The sequence below is a fragment of the Drosophila grimshawi genome, unplaced genomic scaffold (genome assembly GCF_018153295.1).
Source record: "Drosophila grimshawi isolate 15287-2541.00 unplaced genomic scaffold, ASM1815329v1 contig_1369, whole genome shotgun sequence".
Classification (NCBI taxonomy): domain Eukaryota; kingdom Metazoa; phylum Arthropoda; class Insecta; order Diptera; family Drosophilidae; genus Drosophila; species Drosophila grimshawi.
Window position 1 is genome coordinate 5,063,793 of NW_025062891.1, and position 17,093 is coordinate 5,080,885.

The following is a 17,093-nucleotide window of genomic DNA, read 5'->3' on the forward strand; positions in this document are numbered from 1 at the left end:
TATTCAAAAAAACAAAAAAAGAAAATGAAAAAAGCTATTACATTTATTACCATTATGAATGCCCATTAAGTATGACATTTCGTGACGGGCAGATAACTTGTTGCTGCTTTTTGCAACCTCTCCAGATTTTAACCAACAGATATGAATTATGGTCTGTCAGCACCCTTTAAAAACTATGGCTGTGACTCACTCCGTGTCTGGTTGCCATGGCAAATAAATAAATCGTTTTGTCGAAGCCACTTCCGTCAATAGAAACTCGACAAGGCTTAGTTTGTCGAATTTGTTTCCGCTCAACAGATCACAGTCAACACTCTTTCTCTCTCTCCAAATATACTTTTTAATATAATGTCGTATTCGAATCGTAAGTTATTTAAATAGGGTTTTCTGAATTGTTTTTATAGCGATTTTGGCTTAGGTGGCTTTGATTTTTATTTGCCCACCGGTGGCTGGTGCAATCCCAAGGACGACATGCACTTTCGCCGCAGTGTCGAGTGGGTTCCGGTTCGCAGCGCAGGCGTTGGTCGCTCCCATGCGGTCACCAATGGCGTCATCTATCCTCGAGTGATTGGCATGCTGCCGCGCTATGGCGGACATGTGCCTGGCGAGATTTATAATGTTGGACACACATTTGGACGGTCCACGGTTGATGCCAAACGTTGGTTGGTCTTGCACCACGAATAAAACTATTCAGCACTCTTTCAAATATTGCACCACAAATTTACTCGTTATAAATTTCAATAAAGTATCTGCAAAAATTTAAAAAACAGTTGAACCTCGAACTTCAAATTAAGCACCGCGGCTGCTATTCCAAGCAAACGGTTAAATTGTGACCATTCTGTCCTGATTTTGTGCCATTTTAATATTCTGGTCGAAAATTAATATTAAATATATACAGCAATAACTAATTTAAATTAGGCGCCAATGTCGCTGTCAGTGCTGTCACTCTTGTATGCCCCGCAAACGGTCACACTGCTCTTTGTGTTTTGATTTTGTGCCATTTCACGATTACAAAGCTATCTTTGTGGACAAGAAATGCATTTAATGCGCAATTTTATATATTCGAGACGAAAATTACTATTAAACTTATACAGCAATAACTTTAGTACAAGTGCAATTAAAACACAAAATGTGCAACAGGCGACAACAGGTGCCACAAAGCGAATTTGCATTGTCGGCGCTGGCCCCGCCGGTTTCTATGCAGCTCAATATTTACTCAAGCAGCTGAGCGATTGTGCCGTGGACATCGTGGAGAAGTTGCCGGTGCCTTTTGGATTGGTGCGGTAAGCGTTGCAAGAAGGAAAAAAAATTCAAAATAGGTAACAGACTAATTACTTGTGCTATTATTGGCACCATCACCAAACCCAAAGAGCGGTCCCACAATCGAGCGAAAGATGCCATTGAAGTAAGCTGTGCGGTGAGGAAAAAAGAGGCAAATGCAAGAAATCCAAGCAATCCAAGAGCTCCTGTTACTCACCGCCCAGTTGATTGAGGCTCCAGATTGCCGATGGCGTTGCCGCAGAAACAATCAATAGCTGGCAAAGCAGCCAGAGGCATGCCACGAGCAGAACAGCAGTCGTCCACATGTTCAGCTGAGTGCAAACTAAGTTTGGGGCGGAAATGATTGTTGGTCTTTATATATGTATATCTGGAATGTGGCTTGTGGCTTAACACTTATCGACTAATGACTTGTGCCATTATGCAAATTCCATTCGACATTCCAGCTTTGGAGTTGCGCCCGATCATCCGGAGGTCAAGAACGTCATTAATACGTTTACGAAGACGGCGGAGAATCCGCGACTACGTTTCTTTGGCAACGTAACACTCGGCACAGATGTGACCCTGCAGGAGCTGCGCGATCGTTACCATGCCGTTCTGCTCACCTACGGTGCGGATCAGGATCGCGAACTGCAGCTGGCGAATGAGGAACAGCCGCGTATCATATCGGCCAGGAAGTTTGTGGCCTGGTATAATGGTCTGCCCGGCGCTGAGCAACTGCAGCCCGATTTGAGTGGACGCGATGTGACTGTTGTGGGGCAGGGCAATGTAGCCGTTGATGTTGCACGCATGTTGCTCAGCCCTCTGGACAGCCTGAAGGTAAGTGAATAGATGAATCTATTTAATCAACAACTGATTCGTTTCCATTTGCCGTTTGCAGCTGACGGATACAACCGACTATGCACTGGAGGCACTCGCCAGTAGCAAAGTTGAGCGGGTTCATCTGGTGGGTCGTAGGGGTCCGCTACAGGCTGCGTTCACCATCAAAGAGCTGCGCGAGATGCTCAAGCTGCCAAATGTGGACACGTGTTGGCGCCCAGAAGACTTTACGGGTAATGCCTTAAATGATGATCGATAGATTAGTTAATCGAGCTTGAATACCCACAGGCATTGCTGACCAGTTGGATAAGCTGCAGCGACCACGGAAGCGTCTTACCGAACTGATGCTAAAGAGTCTGGGCGAGCAGAGCAATCGCAAGGGTACCCCTAGCATTGGGAAACAGTTTCTGCCCGTCTTTCTGCGTGCGCCCAAAGCGATTAACCAGAATGAAATGGAATTTGCAATAACCGAACTGAAGAACAATGCTGCAGTGGCCACAGAGGCAACGGAACGCCTGCCGGCAAATTTAATACTGCGCAGTATTGGCTACAAATCCAGCTGTGCCGATGCTGCCATCAATTTTGATGCGCAACGCGGCCATGTGTGCAATCTGCAAGGACGCGTGCTTAAGGACAACTCATCGAAGAGTGTGGAGCCCGGCCTGTATGTGGCTGGCTGGCTGGGCACTGGACCAACTGGCGTTATACTGACTACCATGAATGGCGCTTTTGCCGTTGCCAAAACCATTTGCGATGACATTGCGGCTAAATCCTTTGACACAGATGCACTAAAACCGGGCTTTGAACCGGCCAACAAGTCCGTTGTCACCTGGAGCGGCTGGAATCGCATCGATCAATACGAACGTGCGGTTGGCAAGGCCAAGGGCAAGCCTCGAGAGAAAATTGTTACTATTCAGGAGATGTTGCGCATTGCTGGCGTCTGATAAATTGTAATTGTTGGAAACAAGACAGCATCAATTTACTTGTTCATAGCTCACTGAGTTTTCCGGGTTTTGTGTAAATAATGTAAATATTAAGAAAAGAGGCTTCAATTTTTTAGCTAAATTAAATCTATGTATAAAGCTTAAATTTCCAAATTGTCAGTGTTACTTTAATTTCAAACCCAAAATGGAACGAACCATAACTCCCGAGCCGCATTTAGTGCCAGGGTAAGCGTTGCCTTAATGAGTTTACTAGTATCCGCCTGATTCGCCCGTTAACTGCAGCTATACTGGCCATTGTCCAGAGAATCGTGATCGCGTTGGCAGCACGTATGGGAAGCAGACGCACAAGCTGCTCATCGATCCGTGCAGCAATCACGCGCCGGAACTAATTGTTGCGCCTATACACGCCAAGCCCGATCTCAAAGATTATCCCACGCAAAATGAGCTAAAGATTCTGCACGATCGTGATGAGTTCGTGGACGCCGTCTATCGACATCCCATCATACCGGGCTATGCGGGCTTTGTGCCCAACATGTTCACGCAGACGGGAAAACGTTTTGTGGCCGCTGCCGCAGCGGGGGTCGCTCAGCACGAGACCCTGATGCAGTTGTACCGCTGTGAGAAGCGCTCGCTGCGCCATCGTGATCTTCTCGAGAGCGGGCGAGGTCTCTTCGAACACCAGTTGAACGAGCGATTGGTGAGTTTCCATTTTTAAACTGCATCCTTGAGCTGTCTCTCTCCCTCTCTCGCCTTTAGTTGCCCCAATCGCATTATCGCGCACCCTTGATACCTGTGACCAGTTGCTGCAAGGGTATCAAGGAGGAAAAGTGTCCGCCGTCAACAGAGAAACTTTACTACAGCAAATTCACCACGCCCCACTTCCTAGACGATGATGATAAGGATAAGTTCATTATCAATGGCTATGCCGCTCACATTCCAATGGCAGTGACACGCTTTGGGGAGTCGACCAAGGTGCTGACGCACAACGCACTCAGCAGCTTCTCGGATTATGTGTACAAGAAGAAGCGGGACAGGTGGTGCTGTGGCCAGGATTTGACCACGCCGGCTATTAAGTGTCCCCCCGTTGGACACTTTATTATTTATCACAAGACACATGGCCTGAATCCCAGTTACGCGGGTCATGTGCCAGGACATATGTACAAGTTCGGCAGGACATATGAGAAGACGACAATTGATGCTAAGCGTTGGCTTGATATCCACAAGGATCTTACGGTTATGCCAGAGATTGCAAATTTGGATTACGAATACTAAGAAACTGTTTTAGGAATTTTCGAATTTGTGTCCTTAATCTTATCTTAGTGTTAAATCTCTTAAGTTAGGCTCTGCAAATAATTAGTAAATATCCGATGAAATTTGAAAAAATAAATAAAAGCTTCATGTGCTTAAATTGAGGCGCTTGAGCGCTTGATTTGGTATTTTTACAATGGGAAGTTGTTGGCTACACTGTCTGAAAAACAACTCATCTATCGATGTCGCGTATCGATACGACAACAACATCGCTGCTCTGGCTTCTACGTCGTTGCAGTTGGTTAAAATTAAGTTTGCGTTGCATTTTGGTGTTAAATATGCTTGAATTGTTGTCAATGCCGTGATCAAACAGTGTCCAGTGCCACAAGTGCTTGGCAAAAATGTAAATGCTACAGTTTTGATAGCAAAACGCGTATAAAATTCCATGAACGCCAAACGAAAAAAATCTTCCGAATCGAACAATTCAAACATACACATAGTGCCGCACCGTTCACACCGAAGCGCTGATATAGTACCGCAGTGAGTGCGAGCGAGCCAAGCAGTCGTGTGCGCAGATAACATATATTTGTGTACCTACCTCTCTTGAAGTGGTGAGTTGAATGCCGATTATTGCACCCTGCACGCAATTGTCGAGCGCGGCATATGAGTGCAACGCTTCGTTGGCAGTGAAAAATCAACATGTATCTCGACCGATTTGTACATAATTAAACGATATTCCTTATCAGCATGCGATAAGAGTGTGTTTAGAGCTTTACATAAACCGAATGACCTGCGGGGATACGAAGCTTAAGTGACTGGCAGGTTATCGTTAGGTCGGTGTGACCCAACCGCAACTTGTTTATTAAAAGCGAACAAACGAATAAAAATAAAAACAAAAAAATACATATGTAATTTGTCGTGGCTGGTGAGATTTACGATTGCAAGTTGAGTTGTTGAGCTGTGTTGTTTATGGGAGAGCACCCAAGAATGAGAACGCATAGAGAACTGGGAAGAACCGCCAAAATGGGCTGAGTTTGTTTTGTGTTGATTTCTGGCATCGATTTTCCCGGCCGCTAAAATGATGATGGCTGATGCGCGTATTTACCTTTCTCACCCATTTTCAATTGCAGAAAAGCAGAGAAGCGGAAATGAGTGAAACGACGGCGACAAAACCAAACCCAAACGATGTAGCCAAGCTTGAAGATCAGCGGCATGTGGCAAGTGTTAAGACATCCAAAGTGAGCGAGCCAGAAGCAACAACAACTCCCATGGACACGGATAAAGTGCAGGCCCAAGACCAAGATCATGGCTTGTGTGTAAAGCAGTTAAGTTGCGCAGCGAGCACCGAGGATATCAATACGTTGACGCCGTCGACTCCATCACAGACGCCGCCACAGCTGCTGGCGGCTGAGACGACGACCACAAGCACAACCACAAAAACGGCAACAGCGTCAAGTGCTGCTGCCACGGGTGCAGCAGCAGCGGTAGTAACAGCAGCAGCAGCCATACCCGAGAATATATTATCACCGCCCAAGTCCGAAACACAAACGGATGAGACGAATACGGCCACATCGACGTCATGCTCACCAGCTTCTGAAGGTCAGTGCTCGCCGAAAGCAAGAGCAGAGCAACCGAAACAGAAGCATCAGCAGCAGAAGCAGCAGACACCAACAAAAAGGGAAACAACTCCAAAGCAGGAGCTGGCACAAGATCAGGCGGAAACAACTGTCAACGGCACCATACCAAAGACGGGCAAACCGCTTGTAACGGCGCTTAACAAGAAACTAAACAAGTCGGCCTCCACATCACCGCGTGCGTCGCGTGCGCGCAAGCCAAAAGCCTTGCCCATGTACGAAAGCGAGATCAGTGACAACAAGACGGGCATCAAGCTGTGCATAAAAAAGTCGGATGCGATTACGGCCGAGTTGGCAGTGGGCACATCGACAGTCGCATCCCCAGCGCTGCCAGCTCCAAGATCAGTAGCTGCATCGAAGCCAGCACGTAAACGCGTTCGGAAACCAAAGCCCCAGGATAGCGATGAGGGCGAGTACGAACCGCGGAAGAAAAAAGCGGGCGGCGGAAGCAGCAATAACGGCCAGAAGAAGTCATCGACGAGCACCTCAGTTCAGGCAGAGGACGATGACGAGCCAGGCGAGCAGAGTGTGTGGGCTGAAAAGTTACCTGAAGAAGTACTCTTTCGTGTAAGCCAACAATGCAAAATCCAAATACATCTTTAATAGACTTAATCTGTAATTACGTTTGTTTTGTAGATTTTTGAACATGTTATCGATACGGAGGGCTGTTTGCCCACACTATTTAAGCTGGGGCGCGTGTGCTCGTTGTGGCGACAGGTCTCACTGAGGCCAGTGCTGTGGCGCACAATGGACTTGACCACTTGGATAAAGGAAAAGTATCGTACAGAACTCAAACTCAAGTGGTTTGTGGACAATCGCTGTAGTGCCTGTACCGAATTGAATGTTTGTAAGTGGCGTTGACTACACTGTAATATTTGCTTATTATGATGATTATTATTTTCTTACTTGCAGCAAATTTTAAGATATCAGACATCAATTGCTTTCTAGCAAAACTGTCTAATGGCTGTCCGAATCTAACGGGTATTACGTTATCTGGTTGGAAAGGTTTCTTTTCGGATCATTTGTCATTTCTGGTCGACAATATGAAAAAATTACAGCGTTTAGACTTGAGCTCCATCAATGTAAGTGGCTACAGTAAATGGTGTAGTAGATGTTAATTAATTTATAATCCTTGATATTCTAGGTCGAAATGAATGCTAGCAAGAGTGCTGTGGGCGTTAACTCTCTCTGCAGTGCATTGCAGACAATGGGAACTCGCTTGACCCATCTCTACTTGGCACACAACCGTCTGGCGGGAATACCCAATATTGTCAGCGTACTTGCGGTGCGGAATATAATACATTATTTAATTGTTTCAACTCAAGAATTAGTATACAGCGGTCGCTTCAATATAATAATGTTTCGATTCTAATTCGCGATCAGCTCAAATTTGTACAGGAAAAGAATGATTTGACTATTACTAAGCGACTACTAATTGAGAAGCAAAATGTTTTAGTAATATAATTACTCGTTCTTACAGGCGCACTGCCCAAACTTGGAGCTCTTAGATCTCTCAAACGTGACCACACAGGCAACATCGCACGGCGTGCTGTACATCGAGAAGCTGCAGCATGGCTGCCAGAAGCTGAAGGTGCTCCGTGTAACCAACTCACATATAACACCAAGCACGGCCAGCATGCAGGAGATTGTATGTGTTTCAGTGTTGATTGTGTTTCCTTACTGAGACTGTGACTTTTTCAGATGGACTCGCCCGGATTTCCCAATCTCGAGGAGCTATCCGTGGCCGCTCTAACCGATGAATCCCGCATCATAGGTGATGATCATTTGCAGCGCATATTGAAAAGCAGCTCCAAGCTGAAGCTGCTGGATGTGCGCAATTGTACACGTCTGACGCACGAGAGTCTTATTCGGCTGCCAGCATGGGATATCAAGCATTTATTCCTATCGGGCTGCTCAGTCACTCGTGATATGGGGTATGCAGCTAGTATTGCTGATTGCTAGTTCATTTTATTAATTAGCTATGAATTATTTTTTACAGATCTGGTCTCGAACTCATTGCGTCCAAGTGGGCGCACAGTCTCATTGAACTGGACCTGGCGTGGGCAAATGTCCAGCATCCCATTGATAATGCTTTGCGTGCGCTTGCCGAGAAGGGCAGCGAGAGTCCATTGGCGTAAGTCACTTGAATAATATTTATTTACGATTAAATGTACAAGTCAAATATACATTTCGCTTTACACAGGCACTTGAATCTGTGCGGCTCATCAGTTTCGGAGGAGGCAGTCAAGGAAATACTCACGAATTGTGTGCACATGAGCTCAATTAATCTAGCATCGTGCCGCGGCTTGCCACGCGGCGTTAAGCGCCTTATGCAGGGACCACAGGAGCTGCGCGAACTGCGCGATGTGCTCGGCGTGGAAATGAAAGTGCAGTAGAGTATATAGAGAGATAGAGACAGCAGTCAGTGCAGCGCAGTGCAGTGTGTAGCAGCTACTACTACTAAATTCAAATCTGACAACAACCTGCAGTTTGAATCGAATTGGTAAACGTTGCATCCTTCACTTAGTTTAGTGTTGTGGCTGTTGCACGACCACAATAATGCAATAGTTGAAATCGAAATCGAAATCGCTTCGCATCTTCCAATCATGCTTATAATTGTTTCTTGGTCCGCACCCTTGTGTTTTGTAAATGCAATATGTATTCATAATTTAGTTGTTTCAAGTTTTTCGGCGCAATAATTATGAACGTTGAAAAAAATCGTAAACTATATACAGTGATGATTAGATGATTTTTGTTTTTTATGTCATATATATATATATTGATTAGAATGTACGTAGTTAAGCCACTGATGACCACTGTATGTTTGTAAAGTATGTGTGCATATTTAAGATTAAGTTTACAAAGTAATTTGTATGTTTTTTGCAATACAAAAAAATGATTAACAATAAACGTAGTCGTCAATTCAATGTCGCCGAGGCAATTTGTAGAACGTTTTTAACCAGATGAAGTTTGTAAATAAGTATTTGGCGTTTAAGATACACTTTCTTTATTGAAATCGGGCTAACATACGAAATGAACGAGTTCGCCCCTACACGTAAATTAATACATACAAACACACACACGCATATATATATATATATATACATATATATATTCATATATATATATATATATATATAAAACAATTCAATTGTTAAGCATTATTAGCAGTTAAGAGATGGCAATTAAAGGTACATTTAATTTTAAATAAAAACAAATTTTAATATTCTGAATTTGTTTGCCGATTTTCTGGGTATTTTGGCAATCAACTTATTCAAATGAAATACTCCATATATGATTATTTTCACTAAATCAATTTTTTATTCATTTTTATTCTGTGTACGCAAAAATCTTGTTTTGCACAGTGCTTTTCTTATGTTTAGAAAAACTAGTGTACAACATAAATCGCCTTTACCATTTCCACATGGATTGCCCGTTTAGTTCTTCAGTTTGTCCAGATCGTGAATATAGTCTGTGCCAATCTTAACGATTACAGCGCCAGTCCCCAAGCCAGCCAAAGTGGCCAGGACTGAATTTTCCTTTGGCAGGGCAGATTTGATTAACGCCCAGGCGAGCACCGATCCCATGCTGAACAGAGTGGCACCAAGCAATGCATATCCTACGCGCTTCTCGTTCTTAATGTCCTTTAAATGGGGTCGGCCGTAAATGTAGCAGGCGCTGCCCACAACGGCGGAAATGAGGAAGACATTGGTCAGATCCTTTTTGGGCAACAGCTTCGGCACAATCTGAGGATTCATAACGTTGACGCTGAGTGCCCCATAGCTGACGAGACCGTGCAGTGGTATGTAATAGTTGAAAATGTTGTCTTTGGTGAAGGGCTTCAGGCCGACTTTCTCGCAAATGGTGCATGCATCCTTATTTTGTGTGTTTGCCATTGATTTGTTTAATTTTTGGTTGCTACAAATGCAAAAAAGGCGACTCTCTCTAGTTATATAAAGAACAGTGTTGTTAAGCGTACAAATGAAAATACAATTGTGCCGGTTTCCTACAGACTCTACCTGCCGCCTGTAACTTAAATCAAGGAATTTTATCTGAACATTTTGGTTTAGTTAATTTTAACAATTTCTACATTCTCTAGCCAAATAAACAACTTAAGTGTCACAAATAACACTGCAAAATGATATATGCCACCACTGAGAGCCGGTACTATGAACATGGTGGCAATGTCTTGCAACCAATTGCGGTAAGTGCTGCTGAAAAGAATATGTGCGTATTTGGAAAGACATGCTTAAAAATTACATTTGAATTTACAAGTTGGTTTTGATTTCAATTAATTAAATTTTTTTTTACTGCTACACAGATGATTTAAACGTCTCAATTTCAAAGTCAAGGCGTTGCCACATGGTCGAAAACAATAGTAATGTATTTATGTATCAGAAGTTTCGATATCACGTTATCGTTCCGACAAAATATGGTGCATTGGCCGAAAAGCATATAAAGTGTTAAATTTTTGCAACTAGGATAAGAAATTGATGAATGTGCGTAATTAATGTGCAGCAAGACACAATCATCACGACGTGAAGAAACCACAAAATACACGCAACAACAACAGCTTCAGCTCGGGCCGTGTAAGACATGTTGACGCACAAAACTTGCCAGGCACGAAAAAAAATGCAGGTGAGTTAATGCGGATGCCCCAATAAGAAACACCGGGTTTGATTGGTGACAAGGTTGCATGATGGCATGATGGTGTGCCTCCGGGCAACTAAGCACAAAAATGCACCTAATCCTATTGAACCGTTAATTGAATTAAAAGGTTTCATGTGCTTTTCATGTTATTATTTTTTATTATATTTTTTTATCACTTGACTTGCAGGTTTCCTTTGTGATACGAGACGCGGAGGAGAAACAGCATCGGAACGGCGTGAACGCACTGCAATTGGATCCCAACAATGGCAAGTTGTATTCGGCGGGTCGTGACGCCATTATACGTGTGTGGAACACGCGCACGGAATCCAACGAGAAATACATACAATCGATGGAACACCACAATGATTGGGTCAACGACATTGTGCTCTGCTGCAACGGCAGGAATTGTAAGTCGCATTCGAGGGGATATAATTTTGAGATCAATTTGCAATATGCAGTTAGTCCATATTATCTTGTCCATCGGTCAGTCTGTCTGTTTCCCTAATCAATGATATCTCGCAGTTAAATTGTATGTAATTGTTTTCTGCTGTTTTTATAATATTAACTTTAGCTAAGTTTTAACTTGATTCCGTAGTGATCAGCGCCAGCTGTGATACCACTGTGAAAGTGTGGAACGCCCACAAGGGTTTCTGCATGTCCACATTGCGCACGCATCGTGACTATGTGCAGGCGTTGGCATATGCCAAGGATCGGGAACAGGTTGCCAGTGCCGGCCTGGATAAAGCAATATTTCTGTGGGATGTGAATACGCTCACAGCATTAACTGCCAGCAACAACACCGTTACAACCTCTAGTCTCACAGGCTCGAAGGACTCGATATACAGCCTGGCCATGAATCCCTCCGGCACCGTTATTGTCAGCGGTTCGACAGAGAACATATTGCGCATATGGGATCCACGGACTTGCATGCGTAGCATGAAATTGCGCGGGCACACGGAGAATGTGCGCTGCCTAGTTGTTTCGCCCGATGGTAATCAAGTGGTCTCCGGCAGTTCGGATGGTACCATCAAGGTATGGAATCTAGGCCAGCAGCGTTGCATACAAACGATACACGTGCACAAGGAAGGTGTGTGGTCGCTGCTAATGAGCGAGAATTTCCAGTATATTATATCGGGCAGCAGGGATCGTAATATCATTGTTACGGAAATACGCAATCCGAGCAACAAGATGCTCGTGTGCGAGGAGAAGGCACCAGTGCTAAGTCTCGGCTACAATATCGACAAGACAGGCGTGTGGGCAACCACCTGGAACTCGGACATCCGTTGCTGGAAGCTGCCCATGTATGACAGATGCATCCTCACCTCTGGTGGCATGGATGCCCAGTGGACGCTGGGTGGTACCGAAATGGCCTGTATTAGAGGTGGTGCAGCCATTAAGGAATGCACTGTGCTGAACGACAAACGATATATCATTACTAAAGACTCGCAGGATAAAGTTGTCGTCTATGATGTGCTGCGCGTGATCAAAAAAGAAGAACTCGGCCCCATCGAATACGAAAAGGAAGTTATGAAGCGTAATAAACAAGTCTACATTCCAAATTGGTTTACGGTTGACCTGAAAACTGGCGTACGTTTCAAATTTATTTATGTATATCTTGAGTATATTAAGTTTAATTTTGTTTTGTGCAGATGCCCACGATAGTTTTGGGTCAAGAGGAGGTTGATTGCTTCTCTGCCTGGGTATCCATAGAAGCCGGGCTTCCCGAGTGCGATGATCCGACAACAGAGATCAAGGTTGGTATCTAAATTGAGAGATTTACTTAATTACAATATTAAATACGTATTGCAGATAAATTATGGCAAACTGTTGTTAGAGGCACTGCTTGAGTATTGGACGCCACCGCACAGTATACCGCCAAATGAAATGGAACCCGATGTGCGCGGCAATGGTTACTTTCAAGTGCCCAAACACACGCCAGTCATATTCAGGTGAGAGTAAATCATATGTAGTGCTAATCGACTAATCCTAATCCCTCTCGATGTACAGTGAGGTCGGAGGCCGCACAGTATGTCGGCTGTTGGTGCGCGATGCCGCCGGTGACAGTGAGAGTACGCTGCTGCATGAGACGGCGCCGCAGTGGGTGACGGACGTTGTCATCGAAAGGAATATACCGAAATTCCTGAAAATACCGTTCTTCCTGCAACCACATCCACAGATGACCAAGCCGGAGCGCTCCAAAAAGGTAGGCTCAACCAAACGCAGACGAGGAAACCGCATTAGCCGCATTTAACTTATGAATGAATGTCTTGTTAGGATCGTCTGGTGGCCAATGAGTTTATACAGTGCCGCAAGGTGTGCGAGCATGTGCTGGAAAAGGTGCTCAATACAGAAACAACTCCCAGTGGTGGCAACGCAAACAACTCATTACAAAATAGTCAAAGCGATGCCAATTCGGAGGGATCTCAGCTTCCAGCGGAAGAGCGCATTGAGCTATGGTGCAACGATGTGGTAAGTGAAACCAGAGTCTACCTGCGGGAGTATTATACTATGTACAACATCTGTATCTATCTGTAGGTGGTTGATCCGAATATGGATTTGCGTACAGTGCGTCATTTTATATGGAAGCAATCGACTGATCTAACATTTCAATATAAAGCTAAGCAGAACTTTAACTTTGATGGTAAATAATACAAAATGCCAACATACAACATACAACATACACAATCTACACACGCACACACACGCACACGCAACCAAAACACCAAGAGATTTATGATAATTACTAATTGATCTATAGTCTAATTGTTAGTTGTATTTATCCACCCAATCTAGGTTCGATCGGTGATAGCTTGGAGCGCGTCACTCGCAAGTATTGAAAGCGCGAAGTTGATCCGAATCTACCAGAGTATTGTGCTTTACATATGGCGTTGCTTTCGACAGACGCATGTGATTTTTTTGTTATTCAAAGATGGGCTAAAAATTGATCTGTTTGATTTGTCTGTATGTATGTCTGAGTAATATGTACTATTTGTCGGAGTAATATGTACTATTTGTTTGAGAAATATGTCTTTTGTCATGTGTATTTCATCATTTCTGTTCGTTCGAAATTTCAAACACTGTTCTTTCAAGTTGCTGTAATTTAAATTTCATTACAAATAAGTACATCAACATTTTTTAAGTTGAAAAAATTCTATTGACCAATTTCATAAGGTTGTTGGAAAATAAATGTTCACAAAACAAGAAGTGCATCGAAATATACAAATTCTAATTTTCGACCGATAACTGTACCAATTTTATTATTTCACACACCTAATCGAAATGCACGCGCATCGTTTTTGTTCATTGTTTATGGATAGTAAACAGTTCGACATTGAGGCTTTGCAGCCTTATATAACATTGATATATAACTGTATTCACACACTTATATACATACCATTTACATAATGATACACACACACATGAAACAGAAAAACACCGTCTGTGAACAGTTTTAAAAAGCAGCTAGAGATCGACGCATTAAAATATATATATATATATATGTGTGTATGTATTTCATCCGTCAGCGTTATTCAGTTGTTTACTTAGATTCATATAAGCATATACAAATAAACATACATTAATTGTAAGTATTCTGTTATATGATAAATTACACAAAAAAAAAACAATGCAATTGTAGAAAATATATATGAACGCATATATGCAAGCCAATTTGTACATAAGTAAAAAAGAAAACTTAAACTTACAAAAATCTATCAAAACCTTTTCTTATTCAATTATTTTTAAGTGAAGACAGGCAGGCTTCTTCTTCTTTCCCTCTTCAAATAATGTGTGGCTATAACTAAATTGATGATGATGGCCAATGAACTACGGCCGGGAGTTGGCGCTATCTCTCCTGAGCTGATTCATGACGCCCTGACGCCTGAACTCCTGCGTGTAAGCCTCGATGGTTGTCAGCTTGGCGAGCAACTCCTCCTTCAGCGTTGTGGGAATCATATAGCCATCGATGTATTGCCGTGGCTCCTTGGCCAACTTACGATTTAGACGCTTGGCAATCCAGCACAGGCACATCTCTTTGAGTGTTCGCAATGGAAGGTGTATCAATATTTCACTTCGCACATCGCGCAATTCTTCTGGTTGCTGTGGATTTCTGGGTATGCGTATGCGCACAGGGTAAAACAATCGTTTCCTTCGCACATGCATGTGTTCGCCCGTGTAGTATTCGCGAAAGAACCAAATGTGTGTATTGAAAGTATTTACGGGCACTTTGTGCTTTGGCTTCAATGTATATTGAATGTACTCCGCATTAATGTCGGAAGTCCAGAACAAATTGACGGTATGATTTGTTGTGTTGACAAACTGCACGTAGACCTCTTCCTCCACCTGTGGCTGTCCAGCTGGATGGTCGTTCCAATTGTAATTGCTGCGCGCAATCCGCAACTCCATTTTATGTCGAATATTTAGTGTATCATATAGTAGACTAATTAAAATTAAGTTTGCAATTTGTTTTTAAATTTAGTATAAGTGTACGAGTTTCAGTTTTTATCTTCTTCTATGTTTGTCGTTCACAATTTACGGCGACAAGACCAGTCAAATAGTTCTTAATACGAGTTGGCAGCATTGTATGCTAACAGCTGTTAATGGCAATTGAGTAAAAACAATAATTAGCTGCATTCGGAACAACAATGGCATTTTGCATTGCTGTTATTGGCAAAGACGTTGGTATTATTTCATTTACACACACATTTAATTTTAACAAAATTAAAACACACTTCTAGAATGCACCATTATATCTGACCACATCTGACTTAGAGCGGGAATTGGATCTTCAATATCATGTACATGCGGCACTTGACGTTGTGGAGGAAAAGTGCCTAATCGGAAAGGGTGCACCCGAATCAAAGGAATTGTACTTGGGATTACTTTTCTCAACGGAAAATCACAAAATGTGAGAGCTGTGTAGTGGCATATTGTTTTACACATTCCATTATTAAGCTGCCTCTAATTTTAGCTACGGATTTGTGACCAATTCCCGAATTAAATTCATTGTCGTCATAGATTCGTGCAACGTCGCTTTGCGGGAGAACGAAGTGCGTGTGGTAAGTGTGAATGATTTTGGGGTGTCTTTCGACTATAATAATTGATTATCATTATTTATGCTATTACAGATATTCCGAAATTTGCACATGCTCTATACTGATGCTGTTTGTAATCCATTCTACATTCCTGGTGAACAATTGACCTCAAAGTAAGTTATAAATGTGTTATATGAATTCTGTAACTAAATCTCAACTAATTTTCAGGAAATTTGACCGAGCAGTCCAAAAACTTATGAGCGGCAATATTTAACTAATATAAAGTATTTTCAATGTACCCAGCTACATATGTGTACATTTACGTGAAATATAGACTTAAAATTATATTCTTGTTTTTATTTTTTAACCAAACTTAATACTGAATCTTATAAGTCTTTGAAATAGTTTTCTACGTTTCGCGCATATTAGTTTTCACATTAAGTATGTCTGCGTGCCATTTAAAAAGCTGCAAGTGCCACGCTGAAATTTACTGGCGCCGTTTCTGTTATTGCCGCCTACTCCCCTGACGCATGCTATTGATAATAGTTAGCAGTTTATTTCTCCTGCACCATCTGTAGTTAATAGTGGTGGCGCTAGTTTATCCCATTTCGTGTTTTCCGATTCAACTCTCCCAATAAAAAACGTATTCGGCTTCCTATTACACTGCCTGTAAATCCTTCTGATGCTTCTCCTTCTAATTTTGCACCAATAAGCTAAGGACATTTATTTTTCTAGATTATCGGAATGTTACAGGTCTTACGACTAAACTTTCTAAACTAACTAAAACATGTACACAGTCTTTCTCTTGAATTAAATATTCTATTGATAAGGCCTAACTAATTCCTACTAACTATTTTCTTGGTCTGATTGAGTTTTTTCTGAGTTTCTGAGTTCCGCAATCCATGCAACAAATGTGGGACAAAGTGCATTTAAGATTTTCAGATGTTTTATAATTATCTCATATCTTTTAATTTAAATTTATTTTGAAATTTTATTTTTAACTTGAAATAAAAAATTATTGTTTTTTTTTTTTGTGTCGACTGAATTTAGTCGACGTTAAATAAATATCTCTTCAATACAAATATCTAAATACACTCATAAATTTTTATATTCCCGCTTTTGCCGGTTAATAAATATATATTCATGATATAAGTTGTCTTCATTAATGATCAGATAGCACCGAGCTTATTTAAGAATCGATTGTCAGTAAGCTGATAGCTTTGAAATATTCATGCGGTACAACAGTCATGGTCATTTTTAACATATTCATATTTAAGTAATGATCTTGAAGTATGTAGATTATGTGATCAGAAGTATAAAATTCATGGGCGTCAAATAGCTTTTAAATGTATAGAAATTTGTATATCTAAGACTGTTGCTAATCAAAGATTCGACGAGTAATACATGTTGTACAATTCGAAACCTGTTAATCACGTGACGGACCGCCTAAATTAAATGAAAATTTATTGTTAAAGAAAATGAAAACAAGC

General features: G+C 42.2%; 9 protein-coding genes across 9 annotated transcripts; 6 read left to right on the forward strand and 3 right to left on the reverse strand.

The window, feature by feature from the left end:
- The first annotated feature begins 156 nt into the window (after nt 1–156).
- On the forward strand, nt 157–766 carry LOC6559697 (protein FAM166B). Its single transcript, XM_001987426.3, has 2 exons — nt 157–361; nt 416–766. Exons 1-2 carry the CDS (start codon nt 346–348, stop codon nt 679–681), a joined length of 282 nt encoding a protein of 93 aa, XP_001987462.1. The 5' UTR covers nt 157–345; the 3' UTR covers nt 682–766.
- Nucleotides 767–983: 217 nt separating this feature from the next.
- LOC6559698 (NADPH:adrenodoxin oxidoreductase, mitochondrial) lies at nt 984–3,183 on the forward strand. The gene is made up of 4 exons (XM_001987427.2): nt 984–1,280; nt 1,722–2,094; nt 2,156–2,327; nt 2,383–3,183. Exons 1-4 carry the CDS (start codon nt 1,033–1,035, stop codon nt 3,036–3,038), a joined length of 1,449 nt encoding a protein of 482 aa, XP_001987463.2. The 5' UTR covers nt 984–1,032; the 3' UTR covers nt 3,039–3,183.
- Nucleotides 1,038–1,598, reverse strand: LOC6559734. The gene is made up of 2 exons (XM_001987428.2): nt 1,475–1,598; nt 1,038–1,407 (listed from the first exon to the last, which is right to left on the reverse strand). Exons 1-2 carry the CDS (start codon nt 1,581–1,583, stop codon nt 1,325–1,327), a joined length of 192 nt encoding a protein of 63 aa, XP_001987464.1. The 5' UTR covers nt 1,584–1,598; the 3' UTR covers nt 1,038–1,324.
- Nucleotides 3,184–3,190: 7 nt separating the features above from the next.
- Nucleotides 3,191–4,443, forward strand: LOC6559735 (UPF0605 protein GA14893). Its single transcript, XM_001987429.3, has 3 exons — nt 3,191–3,263; nt 3,321–3,735; nt 3,795–4,443. The coding sequence occupies exons 1-3, from the start codon at nt 3,223–3,225 to the stop codon at nt 4,308–4,310; spliced, it is 972 nt and encodes a 323-aa protein (XP_001987465.1). The 5' UTR covers nt 3,191–3,222; the 3' UTR covers nt 4,311–4,443.
- A 114-nt stretch (nt 4,444–4,557) lies between these two features.
- On the forward strand, nt 4,558–8,847 carry LOC6559736 (F-box/LRR-repeat protein 6). The gene is made up of 9 exons (XM_032734393.1): nt 4,558–4,897; nt 5,417–6,487; nt 6,557–6,767; nt 6,833–7,002; nt 7,065–7,205; nt 7,401–7,568; nt 7,622–7,854; nt 7,920–8,054; nt 8,124–8,847. Exons 2-9 carry the CDS (start codon nt 5,435–5,437, stop codon nt 8,314–8,316), a joined length of 2,304 nt encoding a protein of 767 aa, XP_032590284.1. The 5' UTR covers nt 4,558–4,897; nt 5,417–5,434; the 3' UTR covers nt 8,317–8,847.
- A 371-nt stretch (nt 8,848–9,218) lies between these two features.
- On the reverse strand, nt 9,219–9,915 carry LOC6559737. The gene has a single exon (XM_001987431.3). It carries the CDS (start codon nt 9,814–9,816, stop codon nt 9,358–9,360), a length of 459 nt encoding a protein of 152 aa, XP_001987467.1. The 5' UTR covers nt 9,817–9,915; the 3' UTR covers nt 9,219–9,357.
- Nucleotides 9,916–10,366: 451 nt separating this feature from the next.
- Nucleotides 10,367–13,814, forward strand: LOC6560409 (WD repeat-containing protein 48 homolog). Its single transcript, XM_001987432.3, has 9 exons — nt 10,367–10,558; nt 10,758–10,977; nt 11,166–12,157; nt 12,220–12,324; nt 12,380–12,519; nt 12,578–12,773; nt 12,845–13,039; nt 13,106–13,211; nt 13,364–13,814. The coding sequence occupies exons 1-9, from the start codon at nt 10,517–10,519 to the stop codon at nt 13,405–13,407; spliced, it is 2,040 nt and encodes a 679-aa protein (XP_001987468.2). The 5' UTR covers nt 10,367–10,516; the 3' UTR covers nt 13,408–13,814.
- A 243-nt stretch (nt 13,815–14,057) lies between these two features.
- On the reverse strand, nt 14,058–15,104 carry LOC6560410 (protein Vhl). Its single transcript, XM_001987433.2, has one exon. It carries the CDS (start codon nt 14,972–14,974, stop codon nt 14,396–14,398), a length of 579 nt encoding a protein of 192 aa, XP_001987469.1. The 5' UTR covers nt 14,975–15,104; the 3' UTR covers nt 14,058–14,395.
- A 73-nt stretch (nt 15,105–15,177) lies between these two features.
- Nucleotides 15,178–15,948, forward strand: LOC6560411 (trafficking protein particle complex subunit 2-like protein). The gene is made up of 5 exons (XM_001987434.3): nt 15,178–15,246; nt 15,307–15,476; nt 15,540–15,627; nt 15,697–15,776; nt 15,832–15,948. The coding sequence occupies exons 1-5, from the start codon at nt 15,214–15,216 to the stop codon at nt 15,875–15,877; spliced, it is 417 nt and encodes a 138-aa protein (XP_001987470.1). The 5' UTR covers nt 15,178–15,213; the 3' UTR covers nt 15,878–15,948.
- Nucleotides 15,949–17,093: the final 1,145 nt, after the last annotated feature.